The 12,287-nt window shown below is 40.4% G+C and overlaps 1 protein-coding gene across 4 annotated transcripts in view; it reads right to left on the reverse strand.

Moving 5' to 3' along the window:
• Positions 1–12,287, reverse strand: part of LOC135510773 (arginyl-tRNA--protein transferase 1) — a 174,009-nt gene that overhangs the window by 67,330 nt on the left and 94,392 nt on the right. For all 4 annotated transcript variants that reach the window (XM_064931982.1, XM_064931981.1, XM_064931980.1 and 1 more), the window contains one exon: positions 6,808–6,907. In XM_064931982.1, coding sequence (XP_064788054.1) covers positions 6,808–6,907 — 100 coding nt within the window. The remainder of the gene's footprint in view (positions 1–6,807; positions 6,908–12,287) is intronic.

Genomic DNA, 12,287 nt, shown 5'->3' on the forward strand with positions numbered 1-12,287 from the left:
ACTAAATCAACATCTGCATTTTGATAAATGAAAGAATAAAGATGCTGATGAAGAAATACAGTACATGCTTTTACATTTGGATAATAAAGCATTGAAGATAAGCCAACTGATTTTGTTTATTAGGCTACTGTGCAGTCTGACAAGTAAACATAGCCTACAATAATACTGTAGTAAACATGGGAAAGTGCCTAATTCCTTAATTCCTCCCGGTCACGCGGGAGTTCAATTCCCGGATGGGGAGGAAGGAGTAGGCTGTCCATGTAAATAAGAATTTGTTCTTAACCGATTCCATGTGTGTTATTTCATAGTTGTGATGTCTTCTCTATTATCCTACAATGTAGAAAGTAAAAATGTAAAAAGATCCTGGAATGAGTAGGTGTGTTCAAACTTTTGTCTGGTACTTGCTTCATTAATTTGATTAATTTTATGTTTTTTCTATTTCAAGTAAAACAAAAAACCCTCTGGGTGTCCGTTAGGATGGAACGGAAAATATGGCGCTGTACAACATGACGGTCGGCAGTACAGTACTGGGCTATTTAGCTAAAGAATCCCAGTAATGTGCGGGCAGGACACGTGGGAGACCGGGGTTCAACTCCCCGAAGTGGAGTAAGGAGGAGGTGTCCTTGTGACTTGCACAGTTAAATAAAGGTTAAACTAAGCGCATAACATTTATGCACCCTCATTTTTGAAATTCTAATCTAACCAATACCCAAACGGAGAGTCAGTGAAACAAATCTCATTGATTTATCAAGACCAGTCACTATGCTTGTCTCAAAACAGTGCGAAACGATGCTGAAATAAATAAGAACTATACCACTTTTTTTTACAGCACATTAATCAACACGAGCGAGACTGATTTTGCCTATGGTAAGGCCCACAGTATATCTAAAAATATTTGTTTTCAATGAGGTGACTCTCTGCCAATAATTACATATAGAGGATTGGAGGATTCTAAATGAATATCTAATGAGCATTTTACGTTAGATATTATCAGAGTCTCACGCAGCCTAAGGGGCTTTTATACAATTCTAAATTAATTCATTAATGAATAATAGCTTTGTATAAAATGTAACAATATTTTGGAGATTTAGTTTTAATTTAACCTAGAGTGAGCGAGAAAAAAGCTATTCTTGAACTTTTTTTATTATTTTTTATTTAACCTTTATTTAACTAGGCAAGTCAGTTAAGAACAACTTCTTATTTTCAATGACGGCCTAGGAACAGTGGGTTAACTGCCTCTTCAGAGCTTGGGGATATGAACTTGCAACCTTTTGGTTACTAGTCCAACTCTCTAACCACTAGGCTACCCTGCTGCCCCATGGGGTGAGAATTCTCAATAATTTGTAAATAAAAACCGTCTGTTATTTAGAATTATTTATTTCTGGAGAAACCCAACTTGATTATTTAGCAGACATAACTTGCTAATATTCAGTCAACCCATATCTTAAGAATATCATTGAATATAATTGAACATTTTCATTTCTCCATGCTTGTCTCAGAGCAGCTGAAATAGACGTCCAAAGCGAGAAGGCTAAATAACAATATTTTGGAGATTATTTTGTTTTCAGCGAGCGATTGTAATCTAAATAAAGGTCAAAATAATATTTATAAAAAGGCCAAAATATAGCCTTGCTAATGGCCATAATGGCACTGTACAACGTGACTGTGTGTGTGTGAAAGAGTATTTGGATAATAAAGCATTTAGAAGATAAGGCACCTGCATTTGTTTATTACACTACTGTGCAGTCTGACAAGTAAACAGCCTACAGTACATACTGTAGTAAACACGGGAAAGTGCCTAATTCCGTACAAGGGAGAGCAGGCCATGTCCAGACTTTCTCGGTGACCTCATTAACCTCTAGCATCGAGCAATCCCGTATCCGGGAGCGTAATCATAGCCTCAAGCTCACTAGCATAACACAACGTTAACTATTCATGAAAATCGCAAATGAAATGAAATAAATACATTGGCTCACAAGCTTAGCCTTTTGTTAACAACACTGTCATCTCAGATTTTCAAAATATGCTTTTCAAACATAGCTACACAAGCATTTGTGTAAGAGTATTGATAGCTCACATAGCATTAAGCCTAGCATTCAGCAGGCAACATTTTCACAAAAACAAGAAAAGCATTCAAATAAAATCATTTACCTTTGAAGAACTTCGGATGTTTTCAGTGTGGAGACTCTCAGTTAGATAGCAAATGTTCAGTTTTTCCAAAAAGATTATTTGTGTAAGAGAAATCGCTCCGTTTTGTTCATCACGTTTGGCTAAGAAAAAAACCCTGAAAATTCAGTCATTACAACGCCAAACTTTTTTCCAAATTAACTCCATAATATCGACAGAAACATGGCAAACGTGGTTTAGAATCAATCCTCAAGGTGTTTTTCACATATCTATTCGATATTAAATCATTCGTGGCAGTTGCCTTTCTCCTCTGAACCAAATGGAAAAGTGCAAGCAGCTAGAGATTGCGCAATAATTTCGGAGGACACCAAGCGGACACCTGGTAAATGTAGTCTCTTATGGTCAATCTTCCAATGATATGCCTACAAATACGTCACAATGCTGCAGACACCTTGGGGAAATGACAAAGTGTAGGCTCATTCCTGGCGCATTCACAGCCATATAAGGAGACATTGGAACACAACGCATTCAAAATCTGGGGCATTTCCTGTATGAAATTTCATCTTGGTTTCGCCTGTAGCATTAGTTCTGTGGCACTCACAGACAATATCTTTGCAGTTTTGGAAACGTCAGTGTTTTATTTCCAAAGCTGTCAATTATATGCATAGTCGAGCATCTTTTCGTGACAAAATATCTTGTTTAAAACGGGAACGTTTTTTTATCCAAAAATTAAAAGAGCGCCCCCTATATCGAAGAAGTTAACGCTGTCTTTAAAGCTATTTTGGGTTGCAACAGTCACTCTAAATCACAGTCAGAAGACAGTTGAAGAAACCTGAGTGGACTTATGGAAAGACTCCGTAAGAAATGTTTTATTTAATTATATATTATTATTTTTTAATTCTTAGAACATGAACCATGTGTGTTCGCTTATTTTGTACTGTTCTGTAGTTTCGACCGAATGATTCGTCTGACAAACAAAGAACTTTGCGTCCTGCAGGCCCAGGCAACGAGACATTCAATGACGTCATCTTCAAAGACGATTCATCCGTGGCCCTTGAGCAATTTGCTCAAAACTGCTACAGAAAAAAAAGGAAGAAGATCAAGCTAGCCGGGTCCAAAGCATCCGCTCAAACTCCATGTGTGGAGGGGCAATTTCTCACCAGGGACCAGGCCCATATTTGATTATTGATGGTAAGTTTGGCTATTTACAAAGCAAAAAGGTACATCAAATATTGAAGCCTACAACTCACGGACTGTTTTGTGTTCCACAATAATTCACTCTTGCCTACTTTTTCAGGCATCAAGGCTCAAGATTTCTTTGAGGAAGAAATCCTCAAGAGATACAGTGGGGCAAAAAAGTATTTAGTCAGCCACCAATTGTGCAAGTTCTCCCACTTAAAAATATGAGAGAGGCCTGTAATTTTCATCATAGGTACACTTCAACTATGACAGACAAAATGAGGAAAAAAAATCCAGAAAATCACATTGTAGGATTTTTAATGAATTTATTTGCAAATTATGGTGGAATTGTAATTTTTTTTCTTTGACTCGTTATGACGTTATAATTACTTACATTTTTTCCAACGTTATGTTTTTGTCAGACATCTTTGCTGAAGAAAGTCACCAGCGACGAGTGGCATAATGTCAAATTCTTCATTGGAACCACTTGATATGATTGGTCATATAAAAACATTGGGACCCAAATGCATAGAGTGCTCTAACTCCCCCCTTCGGTGGTCTGGAGCTATAAAGCCATGACGCTGGGTACCTCTAAATCCCGCGGCGCAAGCTCACAACTTAAAGGAGTCACCACTGTATATAGTCTTGTATTTGTTATTTATTGTGATACTATTTTTTTGTGTGCAAATGTTCTTACTTTTTCACTCTGCATTTTTGGAAAGCATTTGTAAGTAAGTATTTCAAGGTTCTAGACTCCACCGAGATACAATCCATTTCCAAACAAACAATTAGCGAAACAAAATGCTTCAAAAATGTTCACAGGGACTACTGCTGGAATTACATTAAATGTGCTAAAAAAAGTTAAATTCCACAAGGAACTTCAACTGTATTATAAAGTGTTCTAGGTTTCTTTTCACTGACACTCGTAGACAGTACAAATTGTTCCAGATATTCAATAAAAAAGGAGAGAGCGCGATAGAGAGGTTTGAGACCGCTCACTGCTGAGAGGTGTCCAGCAGAGTTCAAGTGGTCATGTTGTGAGAGAGGGTTAGGACTGAGAGGCCCTCACTAAGTCCCAGAACACAGGGGGCCTCCAACACATCATTATCCTGCTGGGACTCCAAACAGGGACATTTTGTGACCAGAACGAGCACACAGCGCGTCTACGCATTAATTAGCTAGTTTGGTCACATATGCAAATAAGCTCGTAATGGGACACTGTGGGCATGTATGTGTGTATGTATGTGTGTGTGCGTGTGAGTGTGAGAGAGAGTGTGTGAGAGAGAGTGAGTGAGTGAGCAAGAAGGTGGGAACTGGGCAACCTTCTCACCCCAGCTCCGTCTCTCCCGGGGATAAAATGGGGCGAGGTAAATAAGGTAGTGAATGGGTATCCCCCCATCAGATATGGGGGGGTAAATACCAATGGTGTAGGGGCAGGAAACTGTGGCAACAGACACCAGTGTGTTTAGGATTCTACATATATACAACATCTCAGAGGCAACCAAACACACAGAGAAAATGGAAGATCCATAATAAATGCTGGGAGGGGGGGGGAGTGTGAAAATGGCATGTTGCCATAATCCTCAACAAGACATCACAATGTCTTTGACAGAAAGGGATAAGTTGGGAGGAATACCTGAATGAAATAAGACACGGATGGATGAACCAATGAGGGACTAGAGGAATTAGATAATGAAATACGGAGGCAATGAAGAAATGAATGAGAAAGGGGGGATTAACGAGACATTTCTGGCCCAATCTAATAGACTTGGAAAGGCTGCTTACTTTCACCCAACCTCCTCAAAACCATCCCATCTTAGTCAATGTTATGTGGATGTCCCCTGTATGTGTGTGTATGCAAAAGACAGAGATGGTTCTGTGTGTGCGAGATGATTGTGTGTATGTTTCCATGCGTTAGTGGGTGTGTGTCACACACACTCCTAGTGTTGCTGATTTACAGTGGCCATCTCCACTGTGACCTATCCTCAACCGCTTATGGTTCTAGCAGCCCAGTCTGCTCTCCCTTACTCTTTCACTCCATCAGTCTATCCAGTCCTCCTATCTGCTGTGGGCGAGTCCATCACTTTTATTGACATTCTCCCTACAGTTTTACTGTATATGAATCAGCTGTTCTGCTCTAAGAGCAGAACAGTGTGTGTGTGTGTGTGTGTGTATTTGTGTATGTGTATATGTGCTCCATCTCTTATAAACCTCCTTTCCAGTGCTTCACTATGTCATAGCAAGCTACCATAGGGAAGGATTAGAACCAGCTTTAAACAGGCCCAAATGTCAGGCAGCCAGGCCTTAAGAGTGTTGGATAAAGCATAACCATTAGTGTTGAGAATGTGAGAATTAAACATTCAGAATCCCCCTGGCTTCATTTTAATTAAACATCTCTTAACGCGCACACACTTTACCAATGGAATGGCTGACATGATGTCTGTTTATGTCCCGAAGATGCCCTGGGCCCTGGTCTCAAACCCACAACCCTTTGGTCTCTCCGTTGCCTAGCTCAAAATAGACTGATTATGGGTTTGAGTTGAATGCCAACCTAGGACTGGACGTCAATGATTCTACCTCAACTGGGAGTTGTTGGGGCATAGGGGTTCTACACTGGCTGTCTGAAGCTACAGTGCAGTAGAAAATCTGCACACTGAGTGAGAACAGTAACAGCACATTCAGTAAGAGAACACAGCTCTCAGTGGGCTGTTGTTACATAATGTATAGACTAGAGCAAAGCTATGGCTCTGGACCAGAGCCTTACTCCTTAATACAGGGGCCCACAGAGACAGAGGAGTAGGGGCTAATGAGTGAAAATGAGAAGGAGAGAGTGTCAGAGCACTAGTTCAGACTGGTCTCCCTGTTGAGACGCTTGTGCCTAGAATAACACAGAGGGAAAGACAGGAAAAGAGGGAGAGGGGGAAAAAGGAGAGGAGGGAGAGCTCTCCATGAGGGCCAGATAGGGTTTTAGGAACGTGACGCTCTGAATGTACTGGGGTTTCAATGAGAGACATCGCCGGATCCACCAGTCAGAGAGGTTAGGCGGGGGGGGGGTGAAGTGGAGTCTAAGGGGGCATCAACACAGTTTACACAGTTCCAAATTATTTATATTTATATATATATATATATATATATTTCTCACCCTATTCTCCATACGAGAAAATGACACCCTGTTTCGCACATAGTGCACTACTTTTGACCAAAGCCCAGAGCCCTGTTCAAAAGTAGTGCACTATATGGAACGGGGTGCAATTTGGAATGTAGATGAGGAGACATCTATCCCAATCCTCTGTCCCTCCACCAAGTGCACTGCACACAAATGTCTTTATGGAGGTGAGAAATACTGTCGTGAAATATTCTCTACTATTTTGTAGAAGTTATTGGCATCCTACTAGGGTGAATATAGTTGGGAGTACAACAGTATACAATTGAGCAGAGTACAGTAGAGAAGTCAAGTAGAGCAGAGTATAACAGAACAAAGTAAAAGTGTCATTATTGTACCTTGTATCGCATCTTGTTGCAGGAGTGGATGTAGAAGCCCAGGTAGTAGAAGCACAGCTTGGGGGACTGTTTCTGCAGCTGCCTGGTGAAGGCAACCTCCCTGGAGAAAAGAGATAGAGGATTTAGTCACAGACAGACAATATAATAAAGTACGCTATATATACACAAAAGCATGTGACACCCCTTCAATTTAGTGCATTTTGGTTATTTCAGCCACACCCATTGAGGACACAGCCATGTAATCTCCACAGACAAACATTGGCAGTTGAGCAGCCTTACTAAAGAGCTCAGTGACTTTCAACCTGGTACCGTCATAGGATGCCACCTTTCCAACAAGTCAGTTCGTCAAATTTCTGGCCTGCTAGAGCTGCCCCGGTCAACTGTATGGGCTGTTACAATGTGAAGTTGGAACGTCTAGGAGAAACAACGGCTTAGCCATGAAGTGGAAGGCCACACAAGCTTACAGAACGGCACCGGCGAGTGCTGAAGCACGTAAAAATGGTCTGTCCTAGGTTGCAACACTCACTACTGAGTTCCAAACTGCCACGAAGCAACGTCAGCACAAGAACTGCTAGTCGGGAGCTTAATGAAATGGGTTTGCATGTCCGAGCAGCGCATGGCTAAGATCACCATGCGCAATGCCAAGTGTCAGCTGGAGTGGTGTAAAGCTCACCGCCATTGGACTCTGGAATACCAGAGGTATTCATCACTCCAAATAAAGTGTTTCCACTGCTCCAAAGGGCAAATCTGGGTTTGGCCAGGAGAACGCTACCTGCTTGAATGCATAGTGCCAACTGTAAAGTTTAGTGGAGGTGGAATAATGGTATGGGCTGTTTTAATGGGTCAGGCTAGGCCCCTTCGTTTCAGTGAAGGGAAATCTTAACGCTACAGCATACAAATGACATTCTAGACAATTCTGTGCTTCCAATTTTGTGCCAACAGTTTGGTGGAAGGACCTTTTTCCTGTTTCAGCATGACAATGCCCCAGTGTACAAAGCGAGGTCCATAAAGAAATGGTTTGTCGAGATCAGCGTGGAAAAACTTGACTGGCCTGCACAAAGCCCTGACCTCAACCCCATCAAACATCTTTGGGATGAATTCGAACACTGACTGTGAGCCAGGCCTAATTACTGTTATAGCAGCAAAGAGGGGACCAACTCCAAATGAATGCTCATAATTTTTGAATAAGATGTTCGACAAGCAGGTGACCACATACACTACATGACCAAAAGTATCTATTTTGTCCTATTTAATTCTGTGAGTTTAGTCCAGGCAGTAATGCAGATAGAGTATAATAGTTTTCTATTGTGATAGTAGTTTTCTGCCTGTCTGTCTCACAAAGATTTACAATGAAGTAGTATCAATCGGATTTAATTCTGTGAGTTTAGTACAGGTAGTTAGAATGCACAGGGCCCTTGAGGGTCTGGGGACAGTGAGGTGGCATGACAGATCCCTGAGCAGGTTGCTGGTTCAAGACCCATCTTATAGTATGAACTCTTCAGCAAAGTCCCATATAATAATGATATAGAACCCTATATTAATTAAATATGTATTGTTTGACCTAAAAGGTTTTAATAAACAGCTGTACTACACAGAACATGAGTCTCATCTGTAATATTGTATAAATGTTTTAGAAATCTGCTGCAAAGAAGAGTCATTTTAGCCAATCACTTATCATAGTATAATAATAACATACTATAATCACATAGTCAGATATGATTATAGGGCCTATTTCAGAGTAGTAAACCAGCTGGCATTTATAAAACAAGGAAGTAAACATCTAGATGCCAAATGGCACAGTATTCGCTATATGTAGTACACTATGTACTGTAGGGAATAGAGTGCCATTTAGGAAGCAACCAACAACTAACTTATATTACGCAGTTCATTTCCCCAGTGTTCACATTACATTGGATAAAAACATTGAAATATTGAGCAGAGAGGGGAGGTAGACAGTAAGGCTAAGGAGTGCATAAAATAAAGGCTTAATCCCAATACCTGTAAGCAGTAAATTGCCACGTGTCACTATCAGAGTGGCTCGCTTGTGGGTATGCTGGCAGCATATGTAACCCATTTCAGGAAACTAGGCGTATGTCGCGGGTCACTACTTCACAGGAGAGCCATTTGAATAAAATATATTTTTTTATCAAAATGCGTTTTTTTTTTTTGTTTTTTACATGTGAACATGTGCCTAATAACAATAACCTATGCCATCTGTAAACACAAAAACAATTGTTAAATTGAATGTGAAATGCTCTGAATTTACGAACGGACAATCTGACAGCACAGTTGCAGTCAACGCTCTGGATAACATAACAGCCGAACCAGCTCTGCTCGGGCGAGTAATGTTCAGTGAGCTGCTCTCGCTCAGATGTGTCTGGAAGTAGCTAGCAAGTTAGCTTTGGCGCTTAACTGCGGTTAGTACATTCGGATTAACCCTTAAAGAGATGGGTGGGGCTAAAGCTTAAGAGGGTGTGAACAATGCTGAATGGGTGTATACAAAGAAGGGCTCTGCAATAGTAGTACCAAAACATTCATGGCCATTTTCTCAAAAGTGAGTTTACAAGTTTACTTTCAAAGCAAAATTATTTTCCTAATGTTCCTCAAATGCAGTGTATGATATACCATTTTGTAGCTCTGAGTCTCTACTTTTATCCAATGTAAAAAAACACAAATTCTAATTTTGCTACATAAGACCGATTTGAGCCGGTCAGTCACATATAGCAGCAAGTTAGATTGTGTGTAAGGAATCCAGCACAGCAGGTTTTGCACAGCACAGCTCTGGTTATTAAATGGGTTAATGGTTTAATCCATTCTCCATTTCACAAAAATTGATTCACAGGTAAATAGTAAAATGCTCTCAACCTTTCTGGTGACGAACTTTGCTGCCCTGTTTCCAATCGTCCACATGGCTGGGAGACCTTATTCAAGTAAGTAAATATATTTTGAAAATGTTTAAAAAAAGTAATAATATTAGCAAACTAATTAACGTACAGGCTAAATCAAATGAGCTGCTGACGTAGCTAGCTAGCTAGCCAACTTTACATATATCCCCAGCTATCTAAGTTCATAGCTAGCTATATTGATGTATTCATCAATGTAAAAAACAAATCCAAATGCATTTGAAGTTAGCTAGCGAGGACCCAAAGAAGAGGGTGAAACGATGGCAACCCCAACTGTCAAAGTGAGAGAGTAGGCTATTCTGTATAAGGTAGGTACTTTAGTGTAGTTCAAGTCCCTAGAAGTGAGCACAGAGAAAATAGTAACATAATATTTCAGTATTTGAGTATAATTGAGCCTTTTTCTTGTGATTTTTTTTCTGTCCTCATATACAGAGAGCTGTGAAAGCCTGTCTACAAATGAAGAGGTCACAATGAAGAGCAGTGGTTCTCAGTTCTGGTGACTCAAAGGGGTGCACATTTTTGTTTTTGCCTTAGAACTACACAGCTGATTCAAATGATCAACTCATTGTCAAGATTCAAGTGGTATTTATGTATTCATTTGTGATGATATCCTTAATATGATCTTGTTGTTGTCACATGCTATACATGCACACATGCAGCTACGGTGCATTCGGAAAGTATTCAGACCCCTTGATTTATTCCACATTGTGTTACGTTACAGCCTTACTACAAATTTGATTAAATAATTTTTCTTCATCAATCTAAACACAATACCACATAATGGACAAAGCAAAAACAGGATTAGACATTGTTGCTAAATATTCAAAATGTAAAAGAGAAAAAACGTATTTACTTCCAGTTGAAGTCGGAAGTTTACATACACTTAGTTGGAGTCATTAAAATTCATATTTCAACCGCTCCACAAATTTCTTGTTAACAAACTATAGTTTTGGCAAGTCGGTTAGGACATATACTTTGTGAATGACAAGTAATTTTTCCAACAATTGTTTACAGACAGATTTCACTTATAATTCAATGTATCACAATTCCAGTGGGTAAGAATTTTACATACACTAAGTTGACTGTGCCTTTAAACAGCTTGGAAAATTCCAGAAAATGATGTCATGGCTTTAGAAGCTTCTGATAGGCTAATTGAGTCAATTAGAGATGTACCTGTGGATGTATTTCAAGGCCTACCTTCAAACTCAGTGCCTCTTTGCTTGACATCATGGCAGAAAAAAAATCAAGACATCAGCCAAGACCTCGGAAAAAAAATTGTAGACCTCCACAAGTCTGGTTCATCATTAGGAGCAATTTCCAAATGCCTGAAGGTACCACATTAATCTGTACAAACAAGAGTACGCAAGTGTAAACACCATGGGACCATGCAGCCATCATACCGCACAGGAAGGAGACGCATTCTGTCTCCTAGAGATTGTACTGAAACGTCAAAGGGATCTCCCTCCTACCCCCCTGGCCCTGTTGTCCCCTCCACCCCTGCCTCAGCCAGACTCAACTGATCTACCAGATTGGGCTCAATCTCCAGCAGAGGATGCCAGTCCACCACCCAACTCAGACTGGTATCAAGAGACACCCACCCAGAAAACCGACGACACCCCAGATGAATGGGAGAAACTGCTAGAATCATTGCTACTAGAGTAGAAGGTTCTGTCATAAACAAAAGCCCATATAAGATATATAAAAGTATTTCCTGCTGTACGCGTCATTACTGCACTTGACATAGTCTCTGAGGTGATGAGTCATCACTGCCTTTGCCAGAGAGGACGAGGAGCGGATCCGGTGCAGAGAAACAAAAGGTATAAAAGGGGAAATTGCCATTACTTTGGCGCTGCCTTCTTGAATCTTGAATTCATTTAGACAACCATTTGACTTTGAGCCATTAATGCTCGACTCAAATTATCTATAGATTCTAACTTGCTGGAACGCAGGTTCGTGCCAGCTTACCTATCGGACAGTTGTACTTGTCGCCGTTTATCTTGATGCAATAATATCTTAACTGATTGAGCGCAACATTCCAACTGGGTATTTTCACCACAGACACTGCGGTAGATCAACGGTGAACCTCTGATCTCACCAGACTAACTTGAACCTCGAAATTTAAGTGAACCACCGATCTCTCATAGGAGGAATCGATACCGAAACTAAATTCTCAGAACTCTGACCGATTGAAACTCTGCTCCTGATCTCGTGGGTCTCCCCGTCATCTCTCAAAGGTAATTAAAGAGCTATTATAAGCATTAATATAGAGATAAGTGTTATCATTGTACCAGGCTTTATAGAGCATGAAGGCATTTGCATGTTTTTGATTAAAACGCCCTCCCAAGACAGTTAACGGCACGGGAGATAACTCTGACACTCCCCTCTACCGGGACACTGGAAACGGAGGCCAATACTCTATGACAAAGTGAGTTACCATTAAAAGACAGAGGAAGGTGTGTCCAGTAGTGATTCATTAATTGTCTTATCGATCTATCTAAGTTTTATTATCCAAGCGATACATAGCCGACGGGCAAAGTAGTGAGACTAAGTTGACTAAAGGTCTTCACACTTTAAACT

Source organism: Oncorhynchus masou, chromosome 23, assembly GCF_036934945.1.
Source record: "Oncorhynchus masou masou isolate Uvic2021 chromosome 23, UVic_Omas_1.1, whole genome shotgun sequence".
NCBI lineage: Eukaryota > Metazoa > Chordata > Actinopteri > Salmoniformes > Salmonidae > Oncorhynchus > Oncorhynchus masou.